General features: G+C 43.9%; 1 protein-coding gene across 7 annotated transcripts in view; it reads left to right on the forward strand.

The window, feature by feature from the left end:
* The window catches only part of SLC12A8 (solute carrier family 12 member 8), a 59,388-nt gene that overhangs the window by 28,940 nt on the left and 5,643 nt on the right, over positions 1-24,805 (forward strand). For 5 of the 7 annotated variants that reach the window (XM_062606969.1, XM_062606959.1, XM_062606995.1 and 2 more), the window contains 7 exons: positions 4,502-4,615; positions 11,932-12,019; positions 13,478-13,565; positions 16,694-16,840; positions 19,549-20,224; positions 21,150-21,247; positions 23,871-23,988. In XM_062606969.1, coding sequence (XP_062462953.1) covers positions 4,502-4,615; positions 11,932-12,019; positions 13,478-13,565; positions 16,694-16,840; positions 19,549-20,224; positions 21,150-21,247; positions 23,871-23,988 — 1,329 coding nt within the window. The remainder of the gene's footprint in view (positions 1-4,501; positions 4,616-11,931; positions 12,020-13,477; positions 13,566-16,693; positions 16,841-19,548; positions 20,225-21,149; positions 21,248-23,870; positions 23,989-24,805) is intronic. The other 2 variants (XM_062606976.1, XM_062607004.1) reach the window with 2 other exon arrangements.

Raw genomic sequence — 24,805 nt, forward strand, 5'->3', positions numbered from 1 at the left:
TGTAACCACAGCTTTGCCTCATGCCCCTTCTTCAACCTCCTTGAGCCTGCTCTGAAAACCTGGGCTTCATGGAGGGGCCACCCTGCTAAGGGGTGTCCTGAGTGCTGAAAACCTCCTCAGCTGCTTTCATCCTTTTCCATGGGGTGAGAGGTGGCAGAAAGTGCAAGAAAGCCTCAAAGCTGGAAACCAGCTGGTGTGAATGGGGAATGCAGTGGTGGCAACCAGGTGAAGGCCAGTACCTCCTCCCAAGCACCTGTGGTGGCTGGGGAATGTGAGAATCCTGGCCACCCTCCTTCTCCTCCTCTCTCTCCAACTGCATCAGGCTGATCTGCAGCCCATTGGTGACCCCTGTGCTTGTGAATGGAGGATGCTCATCCTGGAAGCTCTTCCATTTGAAACTTGCTAGGTGTTTTTTATTGTTAATTTCATCATTTTAGTAAGGGCAACTGGAAGGACTTATTTTTGTCAGAAATCACAGGAATAATTCAGATGTTGTTCTAAGTCAATTTTTTCCCCTCTTATTTACTTCAGCTCCACCACTTCAGAAACCCGTTATTTACCTGCTCTTTATTGAGTATCCAATGATGAAAATAAATTGATACCATCTTTACTGTGCATTTCCCATAAGGTTGGTATAGCACAGAGAAGGAACTGGTTTATTTTCCTTCTAGCATGAACCTGGCAAGACTGTTTTATAGCCCTTCAGCTCCAGCCCTCTGCAAGCCAGCTGAGAGCAGGATCATTAAAGGCAGGATTTAGAGGCTGTGGGCTTGCATATATATTAATTGGGAGCAAAGTTTGTCAGACAAACACTTTGTAATGAGTGAGGAGGAAGGCATCTGGCCTGGATCTCAGGTACCCAGCAGTAAGCTGGAGGAAAAAATCCTCTTGCAAAAAATAAGAAGAATTAAAAAAATTAGTAAAATGATCTTGCCTTGTTTGGAGATCAGGGTGCCAAATATAGACCCTATCACATTTCCTTCCCTCCTCCTTCCGAAGCTCGTCCTTTTGAAGTGCACTTTCAATGGGATGTGGATAATTGACTCTGTGAACAACTGGCTGACTGCTCTGTTGGTTTAACCGATTGGTCTCAGTTGCTGATTCCTGTTTTGTTTTGGATGATTTTCAGCTCAATTGCCCCGTCAGCTACAATTAGTCCCACTAATATGACATCTGGAAGGTAACAGATGAGTTGCTCTGGTCACAGGCATGGGGACAGCCAGGAGATACTCACAGCGTGGTGTTCTCAGCTCCATGGTCCTGTGCTGAAGCTTGCTTAAATCGATGGCAGTTGCAAATCCTGGTGTAAAATGGATCAAAAGGGATGTGAGATTTGTTTCTCACACAGATAGGGTGACTGACTGAGGAATAAGGTTGCAATAGCTTTTGGATGGTTGCAAATAACTTTTGGATGAATTTTAATTTAATGAGACAAGAAAGCTCCTGGTTCTGTATAAAGGGAAATGTGGAGTGCCTGGGCTTCCTCTCGCACACCAGAGCATCAAGGAAAGGAAGCAGAAGTGGGATAGAGTTGTAGGTACATCCTGTGGCTCTTTCAACAAATCCACACTGTTGTTTTCTGTGGTTCCCTTGATATCTGCCATTGTTTTGGGCTTTGTTTCTTCTACCCACAATTTATATTTGGGGGACTAAAGTGGGAAAGGCAGCAGCAGACAAATGGATGGAGGACAAGGGATCATTTGGCTTCTTAAATTAATAGGGGATAGATGCATGGAGGTGCAGATTAGATGTTGGACTCTTGGCCATGGTATGGCCAAAATGATATCACAGAAAATGTAGTCTGGTTGTATACTTGGAGACTTGAGGTACCCAAAGGGCCTAGGTCAGCCCATTGTTGAATTTATGTAGTCCCAAAAGCCATTTGGAAGGCCAGAGTTGAAGATGGTTCACTCGTGAAGCAAGATGCTGTGCCTGATGAGGTTCTGCAAGGGTCTGATATGGTTATTTGGCACTTCCTTTAACTGCCAAGGTGATGGAAAAGAGAATATGCAGATTCAATTTGCAGGTGACCCCCAGCTGGGAAGGGCTCCCAGCAGCCTCACTGAGGAGGTCAGACTTCCAGATGACCTCACACAAGCTGGGGAAGGTGATGTGAAAAGGGTGATTTGTGGGCTGATGAAGACAAAGTCCTACAGCCTGGCAGAAACTATCAACTATGCCAGTGCAGGATGGGACTGTTTCCAGTAGGTGAAAAGACGGTGTCAAAAAATGCAAGTAGCTTATGGATCAGGCAAGAAATAGCATCATGAACTGCAGACAGGGTGATTTGGGTTAGACAGCAGGGGAAACTGAAATGATAGAGATGGGGAAAACATGAGAGTAAACCACCAAGAGAGGCTAGAGTCCACTTCACAGGAGACTTAAGAATTGGTGGGGCAAACCTTCATCAAGGGTAACAGATATATTTGTTCCGGCTGCTACAGAGCACAGGTTGGAGAAGGTCTGCAAATCTCCTTGGGGTGAGATGAGTATTTTGCCCACTCCTTTTGTTTCATTAATGAAACATTAACATTTCTATGAGGAGCACGTGCTTTCTGAAAAAACTCTTGGCCAGGGACCAAACTTCTCTTCAAACAGCTTGATGGGAGCTTTGCAGGCAGCCCATGTGCCATGCTATTGTGTGCATGAATTCCAGTTGAAGGAGCTCAGGTCTGGTCTAATAGGAGCATACAGCCTACACAAATCTCCCCTTTATTTCTCTAGAAGCTGTGCTTTCTGTGGACATCTGTAACCAGAGATCAGTGTGTTGCGCTGAGCTTATTCCCTTTAAATCTCATGTGGGACTTGTTCCCAATGAAGATAGCTGGTGCTTTTAAAAAGCCTAGCAGCAGGAGACCTCTTCTATCAGTGTGTTTCCATCCATGTTTGGGCAACACAATGAATGCAGATGTAGTAGGAAACTTTTGATTATCTATAGGTTTTTTTTTTTTTCTGTGGCAATTTCAAAGCTCTGTGGTTAGTTATATTCTGAGACTTTAAATGGATATGTCTTGCGTTCAGAGCTCTGATTTAGGTTTCCGGTTTAATCTATTGTCCAAACATCATTAATGTTGTCTTTGAGGCATGGGACAGCTTTGATGGAGTCTTTTTTTTTAATTTCTGGCCATCACCCCGTGCAGCCATAAACAGCATCCTGCCTGCTAATGAGAAAATTCAAGTTACTGCAGTCACGTGTCTTGTGGAAATAGACTGGAGTGGCAGGAGAGAAAAATGAACTGACTTTGCTCACCTTCCACCCCCAGCTGGCACGAGCATTTGGATTACTGACAGGCAGGAGATGTTTCCACAGATAGAGATACACCATTAAAAAGCAGGGACATCTGTTGAAAATGAAATAATTATTTTCATAGACATATCATGAATTCCTTAATTCCTGCTTTTATGAGTTACCTTTTCTGGCTATAAGCATCTATACCCATTCCTGATTAATGCCCAGTTAGCATGTCAGGTGTTGGGCTCAGCTACTCCTAACAAATCGAGGTTTGTGGAAGAATTTGGCTTGTCTTTCTAGCGAGAAATGAGGGATCAGAATCCTCCGTTACATACCCAGTAAACCAGTTTCAAGAGGTTGATAGCCTACGCATTGCTTTCCCCATCTTCTGTAAAACTTTTTATTTGGAAAGTAAAGCTTGTGTGTGTATGTGACCTTGGAAACACCTGGCAGAAGCTGGTCAAGTTCTTGGTATTTACTCCTTGTTGCGCCGTGACAAATGTTTGCCAAAGATTTAGGAGGGGGGCAGCTGGTCATGATGCACAGCCCCATGTTGAGTTGAGTCCTGGTTTGGGGATAATAATGCAGCAACAAGCGGCAGTGAGAAGTTTTAGAGCACTTTATTCCTTCTTCATTGGGAAACCCATCTTGTTGGGGAAAGCCTGCCCTGCAACAAGCTGGTGTTACTGGCTCTGGCCTCATTGACAACCAGTGTATAAGGTGAGTGTGTTGGTAGCAGCTTCACAGCGTGGGCCCATCTCAGGTCTTGTCTGTACAGGAGCTTGACTGGCAGAAACACAGGATTGGGATATGGTGTGAGGGCTTGCTCAGGGATGCAGTTGTCTTACGGCTGCGTAATTTTGCTCTGTTTGGAAGGAGGATTAAAGTGGCATGGATAAATGAGTATAAATACTAGCTGATCACCACAATGGACAGGTTTTACAAGAAGCTGTCCTGCTTGCTTGCAGCCAGAGCTGGGTGTGATCCATGTTCTGGCTTGGTGAGAGCTGCCCAGCCTGGTGGTGCCTCTTGAAGTGCTGGCCTGCATTGTGGCACCTTTCTATGGCATTTGCACCCTTGTAACCACACTGACCTCTTGTCTGCCTTCTCCCTCCACCAAATAAGTTGACGACATTCATCCTCTCAGTCTGTCCCAGGAAACAGCCACTGGTGTTGCATATGTGTAGAGGGTGGGTGATTGCCAAGAGCAGGCTGGAGGATCTCCTGCACTCCCTGTGGTTTCTCCTCTCACCCTGTGTGTCTTTGCAGAACATGGCTTCGTTGGCTACTCTGAAGAGCTTATGTTCAACAACACGCTGCCAGACTACAGCCAGGGAGAGTCCTTCTTCACAGTTTTTGGAGTGTTTTTCCCAGCTGCCACAGGTACAGTTAAGTTTTATCCTCCCTCTCTTTCCCTCCACTGTCACACCTTGGAGATGAGCAGAAGCAAAGGCAAGGTGAGTGGGAAGGTACTTGGCCATAGCAGACTCATGTGGTTGGTAAAAAATGCTCAGACTTTCCTCCAGCACTTCAAATTTTACCCAGTCTTGTTCTGTTCACTTGAATGTGCTCTTCTGTCTCTCTGTCGTCGGAAACTGCTGGACAACGCTATGGGTTGATGGAGTGGTATAAATCCTTCCCTGCCAAGGAAAAGGCTCAGGCACTGGTCTGAGCCAATGCTATCAGGCCACAGGGTATCCAGCCTTTGTAAAAAGACTGATTTATCTTATTAGATAAGCCTTATGACTTGATTGCACTGGGAGGGTAGGAAGAGCACAGGAGGGCTTTCCTTACCACAGGCAGATGGCCAGGCTGGGCTGATGCCGTTGCTCATGGTACTGACCCACCACTCTTCACGGTGTCACAGATGCATCTTTGCATGGTAGCAGAGCTCACGTTTATCATCTTAATTGAATACTTTCATATTATTCATTCCCTTAAATTACCGGGAAGATCCATGTCCACTTTCCAAAGCTGGCAATCTCCAGTGGGAATAAAATAACTATTAACTGAAGTTAATATCTTTTGTTGATGCTGTTTTTAAGCTATAAAAAGTACCAATTATAAGCAGTTTCCATAGCAATGAATCATTGGATTACAGAATGAGTTTTCAGAGGATTACCTCTAAGCAACTCAGTGGAAGTTGTTCATAGAATTATGGTACAGAGAGACAAAATAAAGGGTTTTGTGAAACAGATGGGACTGGAGGAATGGACTGATGGCAGAAATCATTGTCAGGTGCATCCAGTGCAGGACTTCAAATTTTCCTTTGAAATCCTCTCTCCCAGCTTATGAGGCTGGCTATTGCCTCGCTGTAGACATCCTCGTGGAAAACTCACCTGCTTGAACTATTGGCACCATGGAGAAGTTGCTTTGTTCTTTCTACCTGGCCCAAGCGAGTCCCCCAGCCAAAGAAAGAGACCTTTCTCATGAGCCCTCCCTGTGATGCAGGAAAGCAGTCTTTTTCCAGCTCCCTGGTTATAGAAGAGGCATAGTTATGACAAAGCTGTGCAGAAAATTGCAATGATTAGCCATGTTAAATGGTTCTTTATCACTGCTAATGCTTGGCTGCTAGGAAGAATGCCAAAGCTAATAGATATAATTTATTTAAAGCCCTGGCAGCCTGTTGCTTTGCTAGTTAGCAGTAGTAATACCAGTAGTAATGTTAAATATTCTCTGAAAATAAAGTTTGGGTTGATGTATAATTACTTTGGTTGCTACACAGCTTTTTCATGTGTACTTTTTAATTGCTTGGTTATTTAAGCGATTTAAGTTATTCCTTTGGAATAGCAGTGCCAGTGGTACTATATAACGTTGCTATTGCTCTTGTTCTGCTGTTTGTAGCACTGTGGAGTTCAGGAGCCTCATAAAACACAGGGTTGTGTTCAGTGCTCTATCTGGAAGAACTTGTGATGTGCTTAAGAAATATTTATGGTGGGCATCAAGACTTCTGTGCTGCAGATCACAACTGGGGAGCCCAGTGCAATTTCAGCAGCTCTGGGAATAAAGCCCACAACTCCCAGGGCTGGGACAATGGGTGAGGGCTGGTTCCCCCATGTCCCACCTGACCCAGGCTGGTTTAGTTTGCCTTCTTCTCCACGATGGGGGTGTGATGCTAAGGCTGAAGATGGGACCCTTGGTTTCTCAATGTCCCACATGCTGGAGCAGAGCTGCTTCCCACTGCATTGCAGGTGCTGCCTGGATGCAGCCCGAGCCCGCCAGCAGGACAGGTGGTCCACAAGATCGAAGATGACACTTTAGGGATAGGTTTGGCAGTGGAATTAATAGCAGGCTGGAGAGATGCGATAGGATTGCCAGTGCCTCTGGTGGAGGGCAGGCAGCGTGATACAGATTGTGAGCAAGCGGCTGTGTCAGACTCCAACAGCTCCACATGAAAGGGGGTGGCAGGGACATGTGAACATCACTCCCAGGTTATCACCTCCAGCTTGTGCTCCTGCTCCTCCCCAGCACCATCCCCAAGTGGTACCTATCTGCTGAAACCCCTGCAGTGACCCAGCTGGAGCACTGGAAGTGAAATCCTTTGTGTTAACAGAAATTTGGGGAGAATTTCAGCAAAACAATGTTGTTTAGTTTTAAGGGGTTACTTCAAGCCAGTTTGAAACATTTCTTTGACCCCCAAAACCATTCTGTTTATCTGTAATAAATAAATGTTCTGTTTACTCTTCTTAATTTTTAGCATATGCTAGTTTACAATCTAAGATGCTGTTTTGATAAGGAAGGTTTTTTTAAAAAAATGTTTAGGAAATAGTGAAACAAGATGTTGGGCCTTTTTGGTATGAAATGTTCCTCTTTGAAGTGAAACTCTTTTGATCGCTTTGGGGTAAGCTCTTTCCTCGCCCTCTGATATGGTTATCTGAATGGAATTGATCTAAGTTTGGTCTCTGGGATGTACTGAAAAGTGGGTTTAAGTTGCCCTTTTCCACCAGAAATAGCAGTGAAAGGGAAACTACGGAAATGCTGGCTAGTAGCTGTAAAAGCAAAAAGGGGCAGCCACTTCAGGAAAAGGGAGCAGGACCTGAGGAGAGACCCTTGACAGACTGAATGGGCAGGAGGAGCAGCTGAGTGTGCTTCAGCTGCAGGGAATAGGATGGTCTTGCCAGCCTTTCAAAGGCCGGTAGCAACATGCTGCCTCTTATGAGCATCCTCCTTGGATTGCTTTACTCCAGATTGAGTTGCTTCCTCTGTTTCTCTGTATTTTATTGGTACAACTCCAGCAACACAAGTGAAGTTATCCCAGTTTTATGGTGGAGCAGTAGTAAGCAGAGGCTGATCTGTTTGCTTCCTGGGTAATAGCTGTTTAAGCCATTTCAGCTGGATATGCAGTGTAGCTGGCTTTATTCCTTCAAGTTTGTAATTTAATAATCAAGAAGTAGCTGAGCATTCCAAAACATACCTCTAGAGCTGGTTTAAATGGGAGAGAATGGGCATGGAAGACTTGTATTTGCTGTCTTCTATCAAAAAGACTTTTTGATGTGAACATAACCCCTATAGAGATTCCATGCATTAACCAGATGTTTTTCTTTGTGTTTGTAAACACCTTCTTGATGCACATGCTTTGCTGCTGCACTGTGATATGCAAACAGCCAGCTGCCCATCTAACCAGGGCTTTGCATGGGGAAGGAGTCTTGGGAGCTGCCTGCCCATGTTCACCTCCTAGCAGCAGCCATGCAACTGTCAATGCACTTTTAAAATGAAGTCACACGTTGTTTCTGTTGTGCAGAGAATGTTTTTCTACTAAATCCCTGAGGTTTCCTGTCTAATGAAAGGAGTGTGTTGTCATGTGATACAAGAAAGTAAGATGATGTTTGAAGTGGTGTTAGTGGAAAATATCAGTGTTCTGAAACCAGTTCTGAAATAAACTGTATTTGGCATTTGCAAAATGACAGCAAATGGATTTAGAAGTTTTGGGCTAAGCTATTAGATGATGTAAACTGGCACAACTCCATTGAAGTCAATGGAAAGCTGCCAGTTTACATCAGTGGAGAATGTGGCCCTTTAAAAAAATTAGCTACAATTCTTATCTAAGATTTTCCATTCTTCATGTCTTGGGTGAATTAAAAAAAGAAAACAAACCCAAAACTTTTACATTTTATAGCAAATTCACTGGAAAACACGTTGGCTGTTTGTAGGTAGTCATATCTACAGTTATAAACCATGGCTGGTGGAGTTAGAAGCCAGAGCTGGAGGTGATGGTTGTGCCTAATGTACAGTGTAGGTGGTCCCCTTGTGCACGTATCCAGCCCCTGGATGATGCCGAGGACTGGATTATGCTGGGAATAGCAGCAATGTAGAGACTGTCTCAGCTATAATTTCCTGGCTGAGTTGACCATTTTTTCATGCTCCCTTGTCCAGAAGCTTTGTCATTATCTGCTGCTGTCTGAGATAATAGTGTGGAAAATCCAGCCTGCTATCTCATTGAAACAGAGAGGTGGATAATTTTCTCTGTGGACAACCTGCAGATATGACTGCTTGAGCTCAGAATAGACTCGCCATTTCCCTAGGGAAAGGTCTGTGTCTGGAGGAAAGAATGTCCCAACTTCTCTGCGTCATTGAATTTTATATGGAAGTGTAGGGTTTTTCTTCTGTTGAGTAGCTTGAGTCTCTGGAAAGGCTGTTTGTGGCTGCTCACAAGCCAGATTGGTTCTTTGGCAGTTGGTGGCAGAGGCTATGGATGGTGAAGATTGCTTTGTTTTGTTTGAAAACTAACCAGGTTGTCCTTTCATTGAAAAGTGGGGTGGACAGTGTGCTGCACACAAAAGACCTGGTCAGTACTGCTCTTTGGCAGCTCTCATCATGTCTGGAGAATTACTTTTTGAGAGGTGGTGGACAGGTGGCTTTGGCATTGTCCATGCATCTGTACTGTGAGATTGTCCATGCTTTTGCACTGATTGAATTAGAGATGAACTTGCAACACAGAGAAGATGGCTTTGGCCTGAGTGGCTGAGAAATCTGTGTTGGTTCCCTCTGTGGTGGCCTTGGACTTTGGCAATGGAAGCCTCTGATCTGGAGATGCTGACAGAAGCTAATGGTGTGCACTGGCCTGGGTCTGACCCCTAGCTGCTGCCAGGCAGGAGGTCAGGCACTGGTGTCAAGATCCTGTTTATGGGGGCTCTGGCAAGTGATCTCCTGGCTGCTCCTGAATACACGTGGGTCTGTGGAGGGAGGCACTGAGGCGGACTGGGCTGTGCAGTCACCGCTGTGCTGATGACTCACATGTCTTTAGGTTTTTTCATATCCAGTTCAGCAAACCCCATTTTGGTGTTTCCCCTGCACTTTGCTGAGGCAGGAGATTGAATGAGGAAGAGGTGAGTCAAGCTCAAGCTGGAAGATTCAGAGGTAGTGCTAGATGTTTGGGAAACTTGGCCAAGAGGTACATGAGATTAATAGCAGTCCTGACAATAGTTTGCACCCTCTGAAAGAAAAATTCAGAGTATCCTTAGCTTTCTGCTTGACCCTGAATTGCAAAGTAGCATGCCAAGAGTGCTTCTTAGAGACTTCATGTAGCATGATGTTTGTGACCATTTCCACCAACTTCTGCCTTCCTGACTTTTCTCACTTCCAGCTAAGCCTGTTGTGTAGCTGTTTAAGAGAAGCAGTGCTTGGAAGCTTTATCTGCGGAAAAGCACACCAATTGACAGGCTTTTAGCAGGGCTGTTCAGAAGTACATCCATACAGTAGTCTTCCAGGAGAAAATTAAGGGCTCATTTTGATTTGTAATGTTTTCAATATGGTATCAAGGATTTCAATCTGCTCTGAATCTGGAAAACAGCTCTTCCAGGAGCTGAGGAGTGCCGGGGCCATGGGGACTGGCGAGTAGCTGTTGGGGCTATGGCTCTGTGGTGGAGAAGAGGACAGCAAAAGATGTCTGCTGAATGGAATGATCAAGGGGGGAAAGAAAAGATCAAGGAAAAAATGTTAATAATGAATAAATAAAGACTTGGATGCTTAGCCAATGTGTTTGGCAACATGTGAGTACCTTGTGCTCATTAACTGGCTCTTCTCATGGCAGCACAGTGAGGAGAGGAAGTGTTAAAATTTCCATCAAGCAGACAAGGAGATGGAGCTGTAAAGATGCACAGCAACACCTGGGATAGAGCAGGGAGATGAGCTGCTGTTCCTCGATTAGCAACCCAGTTGTTGCTCCCTATTGTCAGCCTATCAGTAACCATGGTCTGTAGGGAAGGATCCATCTGGCTGGGCTGGGTTTGCCCCCTTTATTCTGGGATTTATCCCATGGCTCCCTCCTACCCTTTGTCAAGGGAGAAAACTCTTCCAAGCAGCAATCAATGAGCTTTAAAATGAAATGGGGTGTTGCTGCTTTAGAGATGTTGTCACTCAGATGCGCCACCTGGGAGCCTTCATCAGTCTTGTGCCCTCTGAAAATGAGGGATGACTGCTGGACTTGGCAGCTGAGTGGCAGAACGATGTGCGGTTGGTTCCCTGCTGCCATGGCTGGCAGATGCTGCGAGTGCCGTGGTGCTGGCATCCTTCTTCTCATTGTTGTTCTGTGGTGATCTCACCCCGGCTCCCAGGGACCATCCCATGAGCACTGCTGGCTGGCACCTGGCCCATACGCCTTTATAAAGATGTTAGTCTGACATCTGAGGGGTGAGATAGCAATGGACAGAAGTTAATGTCTTAAAAAGACTCTTCTGTCCTGACTTCAAATTGTCCAAATTCTCATCAGGATTCCAAATCACAGATTTTTATTTTATTTTATTTTATTTTATTGTATTGTATTGTATTGTATTGTATTGTATTGTATTGTATTGTATTGTATTGTATTATTTATAGCAGGTATCTGAAGTCTTCTAGGAAAAGTTTTCAGGTAATGTGACAAGAAAAGTTGTGTTTTCTTGGCAAATCTGGTATGACTCCTCCTTTAAGTACGGGCAAAGCCTCACAACCAGTTTGTACCTTGGGTTCCTAGCCTCAATATGGAGACTGTAATCCATTGCTTCATCCTGTTTCCCTTTCTTGCATCTTAGATGGCAATTTTTTAGGTTAAGGACCATTCCTGATTGTACAATACCCTGCACTCTGGCCAAAAATAACAGTTCAGTACTTTATTCTTAGTCCTACCATGTTTTCTACATGCTGCTGGGACAATCACTTGCCCTCTCAGCGCTTCTTTTTCCTATCTGCAAAGTAGAGATAATGCCTACTTCCAAAGCAGATCCCTTGGCTGGAAGGTGCCACCCACATGCTGAGCACTGTTATTCCCTCTGCTAAATGCGCATGTGATCGTCATTAAGCACAGACAGGCCAGGCCATTTTGTAATGGTGGTTGTCCCCCATGAATGCAGGGAACTGTAATGGATCTGGTCTGGAGGGGGGTGGTACCACCTGCTGAATGCACTGCTGTGATGAACGGTAGCATTTATCTTTTCAACAATTAGGCAGCACTGTCTTCTGTGAGGTTTGCACTAAGATAAGATGGGTTTTGTTCTGCTTCCACCCAGCATTGTTCAAACTGGACAAAGGGGTCTTTGTAGATGTGGTATTGGTGCCTTGCTTCAAAGACATGAACAGTTTCTTACCAAGCATCAATGGAGACCAGGCAGTGCAATGAAGTGATATTGTTACTGGTTAATCAGTTAACTGATTGATTAAATTATATGACATATTGTAATACCTATTATATATGCTATAACTTAGATTAAATTGCATCTATACAGGTGTGATGGCTGGGTTCAATATGAGTGGAGATCTTCAGAAGCCTGCTACCAACATCCCCCTGGGGTCTCTGGCTGCTATTGGCACCTCGTAAGTCATTAATTGGGAAAAATTTCCTCTTTGCAGACTGCTCTGGATGTGACCAATCTATTTCATATTCCCATCAGCCTATTATTACTAAGCCATCTGGAAAATTAAAGGCTGGCTGTCATTCAAACTATTATCCATTACAACCACCTACTCTGGGTGGGTTAGAGAAGAGGTTCGTTAATGCAGATGTAATCAGTCTTTCCTTTGCTGGGTGGGATCTGTGTTGCTGCTAGAGCAGTTGTGCTGCTGCAGCCTGGCTGTCCCTGAACAGGATCAAAGTTCTTAAAGGCCTGGGGTGTGTGATTTTGTCACTTACTACTGTTCATTTTGAAGTGCTTTATTTTTCTATATAAATAGAAAATAATAAAAAAATAAAAAATGCAATTTTTATGGGAAAATGAGGCCAAGACAGGTGAAATGACCCTACAAGGCCAGAGGAGTGCAGGAGCCCTTCCTCCCCAAGCAGTTCTCTTCCCAGGAAATTCTGCTTTCCAGGCGTAAAATACTGTTACATATTAAAAAAAACCCACAAACCTCAGTAGGTTTTCCTGACTGTTTTCATTGCCACCTTAATTGCTTTCGAAATTATTACTTTTAATTGTGTACCAAGGTTTAGACAGAAAGGATCTTCACAATTTAGAGGGATTCCTGACAAAATTGGTGCTTGTTTGAAGTGAAGGGATTCTGTAGGATACAGAAGTATCACAGATGGAGGGACTGTGGCCATTTACATCTTTGCTGTCTAGGCTTTGCAGACAGACTGGATTATCCCTTCCCCTGAGTACTGGAAAGGCCAGGGACACCAGAAGAGGATCATGGCTGGGGTTGTAGAGCAGGCTGGCTGCAGTGTTTAATGTTACTGCCAGATGAGGGGATCACTGTACCTGCACAATCAGAACAGTTTGGGTTGGAAAGGAGCTTTCAAGGTCATCTAGTCCAACCCCCCTGCAATGAGCAGGGACATCCTCAACTAGATCAGGTTGCTCAGAACCCTGTCCAGCTTGACCTTGAATGTCTTCAGGAATGGGGCATCTGCTGCCTTTCTGGGCAACCTGTGCCAGTGTTGCACCATCCCCATCATAAAAAATTTCTTTCTTATGTCTAGTCTGAATCTACCCTCTTACAGTTTAAAAACATTACTCCTACAGGCCCTATCAAAAAAGTCTGTCCCCAGGACTGGGTTATTCTCCCCCACACACATCAATAGCTCAGGTAGCTTCCCCTCAGGGGTACTGTAAGGTCATGCTGCAACTGTTCCTGGTACATTGTAGTGGGTAAGAAACATGGACTGGTGTTAAATTTATCCCTGAGGCTAAATAGTGCAGGAACAGCCCATGCAGAGTGATTGAAAACACAGCCTGCTGGTGCTTGACTGTTTCCTGTCTCTGCTGATGAGCAGAAATACCAATGGTCTTGTCTTACTGGAAAAAAAAAAGACTGTATTTTTATTGTTTGCAGGTGGTTTCTGTACATGGTCTTTGTTTTTCTGCTGGGAGCCATTTGTACCCGTCAGTCGCTCCGCTATGACTTCATGATAGCAGAGAAGGTAACTTGTTCAAATAACCCAGTGTAGTTTTATATAATGGTGCTTTCAAGTGGCCATCTGCCTCACTGAATGATTGAACTTTCCAAAGCCTAAGGAATTTGGGTACACATCCCTCATAGAAATTCAGGGGGATTTTCCCATTGCAAATCTCAGTGCACAATTATTTGTATAATTTTGCATTTGCCAGCATGTCCAGTAATGCTGAATCTTGGCATAATCACCCAGCAATAGCTTTAAGAGCTAAAATATGCTAATATGGTCTAATGATAAATGCTGTATTTTATTCAGTGTTTCCTTTCTCTTTGGTGAAAGCTTAAATCAGATTGAAATCTCTAAAGAACCCTGCTGCCTATCTTTACTAAGTCAAGCAAAACTTACATTTCCACATCTAGTGGGCTATAATTGCAGGGCCAGCAACAGGATTATTAAATTTGAGACATTCCACATGGGTGTGTATACACGAGGGAGGTTTGCAGTGTTACAGGCAATGAACCTTATCATTTCAGGCCTTGAAAAAGAGAGCAAAAGATTTTGCTGTGTGCTGTTGTCTTACTTTAGATGGGATACAGAAGGGCTACATTTCTGTTATTCAGCATTATCCGGAATCATGGTTTCACCATATTTGACACTGTTTCTTGTGATTAATTTAAAAAGGAGATGTTTGCCATTTATTTAATTTGTAGCTAAAATGTAAATTTGAAAATCTGGCTTTGTTTTCTTTCTAAGTAATTGTAGCTCTAGAAGTCCTCCAGCCCCCCAGAGAAGCTCCGTATTATTGGTGTGGCTCCTGCTAAAGTCAAAAATCATTTCTGTTTCAGGGAAAAAAAGAATGAGCCTACCTTCTTTAAGGCAATGTCTTTGTATGTTAATGACCTAGTAGGTGAAAAGTACAGTAACTAAAAGAATCAGCTTTAAATGAATCCACTGAAGAGACTGTTAAAGCTGTGGTTTAACTTCAAAACCCATGGGGTTGTGGAATGGATGAAAAATCTCACAGTAAAGAATGTGAAGATATTAAATAATGTTAAATATAAAAACCAACCAACCCAAGCCCCCAAAGAGCAAATTCAGTTTCCTTTTCCCTAGAATAGACCAAAACAGTGGTGCAATTCCAATATTCATGTTGTTTCTTTGAGTTATTCCAAGCTGCTTTAGATTTTAATGACTTTGTTTGAAGAGAGAGAGGTGGGGAGAGATTATTACACATCCGAATGCTCCCTTTCTGTCACTCACAGGTGAGCGAGTGTTTGGCTGCTTTTCTCCCTTACAATACTTGTTTGGTTTTTGAAACATAAAAATGAGATTCAGTAATTTCACTTCTAATGAGCTCCAAGTGCCAATTTCTTACAAAGTATTCACACTCTCCATGCTCAAACCCCCCAGCAAATCCTTTCATCAGCCTCGGTGAAAAGGACTCTTCCCCTCTTCCCCTGATTTGAATGCCAAGTAGTACATTTAAATGCAAGCATTTTTGGCAGCTAAAATAATATGTGGTATCTAGCACAACTGTTTGTGTCTTCCAAGTATTTCTCAAGGCAGGGCATGATTAGAGGAGAGGGAAGGGGAGATTCCCCATTGAGTCTCTGTCCGTTGGTCTAGTGGAAACTGATAATTGCTTATCTTTGCCTCAAGTTTCTTCTGTCCCTCAAGATAAAATTCACAAGGCCAAGTGGACTTCATGGGGAAAATAAACGTTGTGGTAGGAAGTTTTGTGCGATCCTGGACCACAACATTAATTTTACGTGCCTTTACTGAAGAACAAGCATTTTATGGCTTTTTATCCAATCTCCTCTTTGCTCTGTGCAGATTTTATACATGAGGAAAAGGCAAATGTAGCTTGAATCATCTTTAGCCATGTATATGTTTGTAATTCTTTCTAAAAAAGCATGTGCTGCCTGACTTCAACAGGGGCAGAAGCTGGGAGGGACCATATTTGTTTAGCCCTCATTTTCCATGAAAGGAGGGCTGGGAGCAAAGGACATGTGCAATGCAGGGGACCTGCATTCAGTGACATCCTCTGCCACAGATGTCTGTCTGGATCTCCAACAGCTTGCTGCAATGAGTATGGGCAGGATGGGTCTGGACTGAAATTTGGGGGTATTATCCCTGCCTGGTGTTTCTGTTGGTGTTACTCCCCCCAGCCTTGCCTTTCTCTGTGGCTGGCTGCTGGTTATCAGACATGTATGGTCTTTGAGGACTGGGGGACGGCTGAGGCGACCCCAGACCTTAGTCTGCTTGGCTGTATCTGCTCACGTCCTTACACCATGGCACCAGGAGCACTTCCATTTCAAGGCTTTCTTGAACAGTGTTCATATTGTGGGGTTTTGTGTATTTGGGTGGGTTTTTTTTAGATATGCTGTCTGTGTTTGCAGCACTGAGGACCTGTGCAGAGGGACCCCAGTCCCCATTCTGTGTGATAGTCCATGAGCTACCCAACTTTCCCTCCATGCCTGTAGGAGATGCTCCCGATTTGAAAGGGTGCTCAATAGAAACCAGAAATAAATTCAGCCTTGTTAGCAATGTGGTTTTAAAGATTTAAGTTTTGTGTTGGCCAAAGGAAATTCTTTTCTCATTGAAGACAGGAAAATAAGGTCATTGTATTATATCCTTCAGAGCGTTTTGAGATGCCATTTGTTTAAGCGGCAATTTTGATTTGGTTTTACTGTGGGTTTCTTTCAGGATTGGTTTTCCCCTCTGGGACCCAGGGGTTTGCCTTCCTGTTTTGGATGGTTGGAAGCCTGGGCAGCTTTTCCTGTATGATGAGCACTGTATATAAGTGATCTCTCCTGAAATAAACTCACTTCCAGTTACTTAAGGGGAATCTAATAGCTGCTGCTTTGATGCAATTGCTCCAAGTGGCAAAGAATTTCTTGGATATGAGCTTGTCAAATGGCTCTGTCGGTACAGGATGTTCAGTATTAAATTACTTTTATGGGATAATTTTCCTGTATTAATTGCTTGCACTGTATACCACGGACCAGATAAATTGCTGCTTTCCCAAGGCTCTCTCTGTTCATTTAGCAATGTTATGAAATACATGTGATCTCTTAAAATACATGTGTTTAAGACTGCCTGGGGGTCTTTAAAGAACAATATAATCAATTTCTCATTCTCTCTGCTTCCTCTAGGTATCCTTGGTGGGTTTCTTGTTTCTGCTAGGGCTGTATATCTCATCCCTGGCCTCCTGCATGGGAGGGCTATATGGAGCACCCAGGATCCTGCAGTGCATTGCCCAGGAGAATGTGATACCCAGGCTTGCTTTCCTTGGACATGGGGTTAGTCATCCTTTCTCTGATACTGCTGTCAAACCTTCACCGGAAGGAAAACTGGTGATTTGAGAACCCAGGATGGCTATGCGTTTGTAGGGTGAGATGGGGGATCCATGAAATGCAGGGAGGGGAAGGCTTAGGTCCTGGTACCTTATGCATGTGCAGAAAAGCCAGTGAATGGGTGGTTTTATTATAAAACCAAGAGGCCAGCTGCCTGCAGTCCTTTGCCTGCCTGTCCCTTGTGCTGCACTTCCTCTGTCCCAGGCTCTTCCATGGGGCTCCCATGCAGGAACAGCCCTGCTTCACTTCCAGCATCTCATTCACCCACCTCTGTGCTCCAGCCCTGGGCTCTGTCCTACCGCTGTGCATGGACAGCCCTTCCTGGATTGCCGTCAGTCCCCTCCCTCCCTCAGACCCACTTCTTTGAGATGTCCCCAGTAAAACAACTACTCATTAAACAGCTTTGCCCATGGGGATTTTTGCCAATGCATTATTTATGCTGCTGCTGCCCCTAACCATGACTGAGGGAGGTTCCTAGATTTTCTCTGCCCTCCTGTCCAGGGAAGAAGCCTGAAGATTTTGTCCAAGCATGTAATGAAATGGATGGTAACTACCTCTATCTTTTTTTTTCTTTCTTTTTCTTCTTCAATGCACATTTTCCTTGAGCTGTTCTTATCCTCTTTGGTAAACTCATAGCTGAGTATGTGACTAGTTGTGGTGCTGTGGATTCAGCCTGTGTGCAGTGGAGAAGAGGACACTTCTGTGTAAGATAAGGTGCCTTTTGAACACTATAAAATAAAACCAAACAATAGATTTGAAAAGTTAAGTTAGGGGGCTGCTAAGCTTGAGATATGCTTTGAAACTGTCTTGTTTTGAATATGACAAGAGGCTTTCCTTGTCCTCACAAATAATCCTCATTCATGTGAGATGTTCTACTGAGATCAACCAAAGTACCAGTCACTAAGGACTCTGTGGTCTTGGACTATACATTCAGCACAAACTACTTTTTATGTTCTTCCCTTTCTAAAAAGAAAGTAATTCCATCACTCTCAATAACCTGCAGTACCTCACTGCTGTCTCTCAGTGGCTGGGAAACCTTACAATGTTTTACTCCTTCAGAGCAGCTTGCAAACCAGAAATATTTTACTATATTGGTATTTCTGAATGTTTAAAATAGTTAAGTGTTTTATAATAATTTTCTATCTTTTTTTTTATGTTTCTCAAAGTAATTTTCTAAAATTAAAGTCATAATAATAGCAATAATAATAATAAATAGTAAAAATTATAGGAGAAGCAGTTAACGACAGCAAAAGCTTCCACCTCCTGCAGGCAGTTGTCAGGTGATCCCAGAACAGGCTGTTCTCCACTTGGCAACCCTCATGAATTTCTCAGGGATGTAGCAAACCTGACTGCAAAGTTGATTCCCTCTCTTTCTGTCTGTGTCATATTATCTGCTCTGAACTTTGCCGAGGCAGAGGGCCATGATGGGCAGGGCTCAAAAAGAGGTGAGAAATCAAAGGCAGATCACTCTTGCTCCTTCCTTCTCTCTGCCACCTTGAAGGTTGTCTAGATTGGCTTATGGATAGTTAAGTTTGCCTTTACCTATCTGTTCCACATCAGTTCTTCTTTTCTGTGGTTCAAGAAAGCACTGTGATCACTGTTAACACCAGCTGATGGGAAGGACAGGAGTGTTTTCTGCGCAGTTAAACCTGAGCTTAATTTACAGCAGAAGAAAAAGGAGTAATTTCCATTTGAGCTTTGTGTTTATTAAAGAAGCACATGAAGTAAGAGAAAACCTAAGATGTTTTGTAAGGTCCCTTGTAAGATGTTTTCAGTGATTTCTTTATGCACAAGCTTCTTGGGTACTGAAATGTCAAGAGAGTGCTTGGCCCAAGGTAGGGCATGTTAGACTTGGGATTAAAGCTCATGAGCTGAAGGGTCAAGTCTTTTCACTCCTGATGCCCTTTGCTTTGTTTCTCTTTTTCTCCTGCTTTCCCTGCCTTCACCCTACCCCAAGGAGGAGAGCAGGCAGTGTTTCTCCTGGCTACCTGCCTTCTGATGCATTCCCAGCATTACTGGGGGCTGACTCCTGCCTTCCAGCATCCTCATCTGCCTAACCTCTCTGCTGCTTTCCTCCTGCCACTGGGCTGAATGCAACTCAGAAAACCCCAAGTGCAGAGGCTCAGCAGACCATGGATTTAGCTCAGCCTCATGTCAGGGCAGGGCCAGAAGCTGCTCCATAGAGGCAGAGCTTCTTTGACTGTGTCTGGCAGTCAAAGCCTTTCCAAAGGCAGCATAAGGGAGCCTTGTAGGTAGCCAGTGATACAGAGTCTTGAAGAGAAATTAGAGACAAGCAGTTAACCCTCATTAATATTTTTATTGCCAGATGTCCCATAAGCCTCACAAATCTTTCTGAAGGTTTATTGCTGCTTTAATGACATTGTTTTACGATGGAGATACGGAGTGAGAGTGGATGAATTTTTCAAAGACAAAACTTGACTAAGGCTCGGAGGTGAGGTGGGAGCTCAGCAGGTTTTGGCTTCCACTCTAAGCTGGTGAGCCTCTGCTTGCACATGCATGCGTGAATTTCATGACTAAGGGAGTGCTGCAGACCACCCAGGTAACCACCCGTGGCAGCTAAGCAAGTGGGAATCCTCAAAGCGAGGCTTATGGTTATTAGCTTTAAATGTAAGTTTGTTTTCTTTATGAACTAGAAAGGACCCAACAAGACTCCAGTGGCTGCAATTTGCTTGACAAGTCTCATCACCATGGCTTTTGTCTTCATTGGGCAAGTGAACGTTCTTGCTCCCATAGTCACCATCAACTTCATGTTGACATATATTGCTGTAGACTATTCCTATTTCTCAGTCTCCTTGAGCTACGACATTCAACAGAAACCTGACAAGACTCAAATGGAAAATGCTAGACCTGCTCACTCTTCCCAGCCTTTAATTTTCAACAAGCCCTCCAGCCGTGCAGCAGATGGAATAATTCAAAGCAGATCAAATGGCACCTTGCTGGAATTCTCAAAAGACATGGACCAGCTTTTTAAACCATTTCGTAGTGAGCCAGGTGCTTGCAAAAATGAAGAAGCCAAGAATTTAACCCAGAAGGTCAAACAAAAGAAGGCAAAGAAGCCAGCCAAGCAGACATTACAAGACAGCTTTCTGCTGGATCTCCATCACGATATTCCCTCAGCTCAGTACGGCTGGGATGAGACCACAGAGCCCCACAGTGACACCTGTGAGGACCTGGCTAAGCAGGACTGTTGGTGTGATGCAGGTCCATGCTCATCATCCCCTGTGGATGCCCAGCGGAAAAACAGGCTGCTGGAGCAGGGAGAGCAGCTCTGCAGTGAAGTGCCAGCGCTCTCTGGCCAGAGAGGAGCAGGTAAGGGCTGTAGCAGATAGACATCTCTGTGTTCACAGGAGAATGGTTTATAACCTTAGTCCTCCTGATGCTTTCCTGAAGGCAGGTGTGAAACTAGCTTTATGCAGGGCTGTCATTCAGTGATTCATAGCAGTAATATCATTTATTCCAGGTGAGGGTAAGAGTTCATCGCAGTGCATCACAGGAGAAGTTCCAACGCAATTTCCTATGGAAGATTAATCACAGGAAAGCAGGCAGGACTATACTTACTGTAGGGTTGTTTACTTTGTGCTCATTATTATACACATGCATGCTTAACACTGCACATTAAAAGGTTTTGAGTATATCTTGGGATTTACTTCATCCTGGTGGGTCGGTAAGAGGGAGCTGCGTGAGTCTAAAATTGAGGCTGTGAAAGTGCGGTGGACCCCAGTCCACAGGAGGAGTCTGTAATTCAACATCCACAGCTAAGAGTCTGAATTTCTTTTGTTGGTGATGTGGGTATTTGATAACTGTGCATTTGCTTGGAGTTTGTCATCTCAGTGCTGTAGAGGTTTATCAGCATTAGTCAGTTAAGGTTCATAAACGCCCCTGAGGAGAAAAGTATTATTTCTGTTTTTTTAATCCCCATGAAATTAGGGAAACCGAGGCAGAGACAGGCAGGTTTGGCCTTCAAATGGACTCAGTACCAGAGCTGGCAAGTTTTCTTTCCCGTTTTATGATTTTTATTTTCTAGCATTTCATATTTCATTTTAGAGGTTTCAATCTAACTCTGCCATATCCAGCTGTCCTCTGTTTATCTGGAATCTGGTAATGAAAGTCAGAGAAAAAACACCACATTATAGCTCCACTCTAATGTCTTTTTTTTTTTTAAATCTTTTTTCTCCTGTGTTTTTTTTTTTTGGTTTGTTTGTTGTTGTTGTTTTTTTTTTTTTTTTTCCTGTAGAATTGTCTATAAAGCAACAAAATCCAGAGCTGGGAATTCAGCGGTTACCAGAATCCTTGTACTCCAGATTCTGCAATCACTGGGTTTCCTTTGCTGGTGTAAGTAGTTGTCTTTTATTTTGAGCACTGGTTTGTGATTGTAGAAAACAGAAGGAAATTCATCATTTACTGCAGTGTAATACACTCTAGTACTTTAAAATGGCTTTTGATTCTAATATCCCAGGTCACTTGAATTAAGTACTCAAGGTACCATGCATCTAGCAGTTCAAATTCAGAGAAAGCGAGATGCTGTGTTAATTAAAACCACTGCAACAACAGTAAAAAAACCCAACCCACCCAACCCCAAAAGATCCACATTCCAAGACTGGCATCTTAGGACTTTAGAGGTGCGTGGCTGGCTGGGAAAAAAAACAGTGTCCCTTTTTTCACTGTGTGCCAACCTGCTTTTTCTTGCTGTGGGACAGAGTGAGACATCAGCTTCAGTACTATGTTACTTTCATTTATGAGCCAGTTTCTGCAGGCTCAGGGTGGGGTTTCATTAGTGGTGACCTCTTGATACCAGCAGCCCAGCTGTGAAATTCCATCTTTTGAGGGAGGAAAGTGTAGCATTCCACCAGCATGTTGCTTTAAAGAATAAATAACTTCTAAATAACTTCTGTCTCAAGCTGCTGTAGAGTTTAAGACATTTAAATTTACCTTGGAAAGATGGATTGTTGGGCAGATGACAGGGAAAGGGTCAGATATGCATAATGAATGAACCATATGGTCTTACTGCATGAATGGGGATTTCATGGCAGTGTGTAAAATATAACAAACCCACTCAAATGACACATTGGACCCTTTAAGTTTAATCCTCAGATGGAGTTTGACACTTACTTACTTTTCAAATTTGCTGCTGCTGCCAGCAGCCAGCTCCTGGTGAGGGGTCCCACTGGACTGCAGCACTGGGGTGGGATGGACGTGGAGGCTTCTCTCTAGTGATGACATCTTTAGAAGGCTGCACATGGATGCTGTCTCTGGGCTTGGTAACTAAGGGGGTTCCCAGGCACGTGTCATTGAGGAGCGGTCAGCCCTCTGCCTTCGCAGGGGAACTTGCTGGTGGAGATGACTGACATGTTCATTAAAGCAGATTTGATTTCCTTTCAACTGCAGCAGAGCTGAGGAAGGATCAAAGGTGCAAAATGAAATCAAAGAAGCAAAAATCAGATACATTTATTCATCCTGACTCCTTTTCCCTCTGCTCTCTCTCTTAAAGTTTCACCAGCTGTGTCAGTCTGGACTCATTTAGAATCACAGAATCATAGAATAGTCAAGGTTGGAAGGGACCTTAAGATCATTTAGTTCCAACCCCCCTGCCATGGGCAGGGAGGGACACCTCACCCTGGACCATGTCGCCAAAGGCTCTGTCCAAGCTGGCCTTGAACACCACAAGGGATGGAGCATTTACCCCTTCTTTGGGCAACCCATTCCAGTGCCTCACCACCCTCACAGTAAAGAACTTCTTCCTTATATCTAACCTGCGCACGCTGCTGGCTCATGTTCAGTTTCTCATAGACCAGCACCCCCAAGTCCTTCTCTGCAGGGCTCAGAGCTTTTTGAGCTCTTTCTTTGCATGCTGCCCCTTCCTCTTCCTAAGCTTGCCAATGAAGATGTTACCCCTGCCCCCGTTATTATGCCCCTTCAGCCAAACCTACCACCTGAGTTGGTAAGTCTCTGGGTACTCCTCTTAGAGTATTTCAAGCAGAGACCCATGCTGCCTCTAGGACTCAGGGTAGCTCAGTGAAAGCTACCTCCATGCTGCTGAAGATGACGCTGTAAACCTGTGCTGTCTCTCCTTTTAACAGTGTGCCCAAATGAGGCTTCTTATCACACAAGAACCTCATTACCAAGAAACCTCAGCCATGCCATACCAAGTCTTTTCAGAGAACACTGGATAGAAACGCTCTGCATGTGGCCAAAAGCCACACACTGTGGAATGTTTTGCAGGCAGGAGATGACATGGTTCCCCAGGGGTCCTGCTGCATCACCAGCCTCCGCCACCAATACCAAAGAACGTCCAACTACCCACATAGTTGCAGCTGGCATCGTTGTGCAAGGAGAGTCTCTGTTGCGTCCCATCCTGGGACATTATGAGGGAGATGCCTAAAAGGAAACACTCATAAGGATAATTCCAAGTAGCAGCGTCCTGGGTCCTGACTGTGTATGTCTCTTACACAACACTGCCAAGAAGACCCTGAGAAAGATGGAGATGCAGAGATGCCATTGAAGCACTGGTTTTATATGCATTTAAAACCAAGATTCAGCATTTCTGGAAAACCAAACCAAACCACAACAAACCCAGCATTTATTGGTGGTCTCATGAGAACTTGAAAGATGCAGCACTGCCTCAGTTCTTAAAGAATTTCTGCTAGAGTGGCAATGAAAGCTCTTCTTGCCAGGTTGAGGAAAAAAATGCTCCCATGGCAGGGGGCTTGGAACTAGATGATCTTAAGGTCTTCTCCAGCCCTAACTATTCAATGATTCTATGAAATTGCTGACCCAGTGTCAGGCTGTGTCTGAAGGTGTACAGTCATCCGCAGGCACCTGCGCTACCAGCTCTCCTGTAGGGCCAGAGCAGGAGTCAGTGGAGCCACTGGGCTGTGCAGGAAAAGAACTGTCAGGCTGTCATTGCCATGTGAGCTTACAGACTCTGGGGTAACCCCAAAGCATGTCTTCCCAATAGGTGATCGTGTGTCTCATCATAATGTTTGTGATTCAGTGGATCTACACCCTTGTCAGCCTGGGTGCAGCAGTTATTGTGTATTTCTACATTGGCCAAGTGAGCCCAGGACTCCCCCTTGGTGAGTATTATTTTTTTCCTGTAGTATTAAATCTGCTTAAGAATTCATTAAGCTTTAATTTAACTTAATGAGGGATTGAGACTCTGATGTTTAATATGCAGGTGACACAGTGAATGATGAAGTTTTGTTTCATTGCTGGTTTTAATAAATCTTCTCTCTATTTTTATATTGGATTCTAACTGTAACTGACATTGGTTTGATAGTTTGAACATTGTGCTTATTGCTTCATTATAATGTACTTGAAATGGCAAAACAAGATACTAAGACTTAACAAGGGTGCCAGATTGTGAATGTGTCACAGCAATGAGAAAAATCTGCTGTAAATACGTTTTAATAAACTTAATCTAAACCCACCTGAGAAAAAATGGGAATTATGACAAGTATCTCATTAAATCTCAACATTCCTAACTGCAGAACAAGAGAGCCTTTTGATTCCAGAACTAAACAGGTTGACTATGTTGGGAATGTAATCTGGGAAAATACTTTAAGGCAGAGGGTGTTAAAAAGGTCTGTTCATGTGATCGGCTTAAACAAGTTCAAAATTAAACAGTGAAGCACATTCAGAAAGAATCTCATGAGAGCCTACAGCTTCTTTGCACAGCCATAGGAGGGGTTTGTGTTGGTCTGTGTCTCTGAAGGGAGAAGGTGATATGCACACAGTGTGCACATACTCATGTACTTATGCATACATACATGTGTAGGTACACCCATACATATGTAGGTGCATGCATCTGTTAAGTACCTGCACATGTGGATGTGCAGGTTTTTGTCCAAGATGAGAAAAGTCAAAAGAGCCTGAGTTCATGTGCCTTTTAGG

This window comes from Pezoporus occidentalis, unplaced genomic scaffold, assembly GCF_034315485.1.
Source record: "Pezoporus occidentalis ecotype Australia unplaced genomic scaffold, CSIRO_AGI_Poc_V1 ctg12, whole genome shotgun sequence".
Lineage (NCBI taxonomy): Eukaryota > Metazoa > Chordata > Aves > Psittaciformes > Psittacidae > Pezoporus > Pezoporus occidentalis.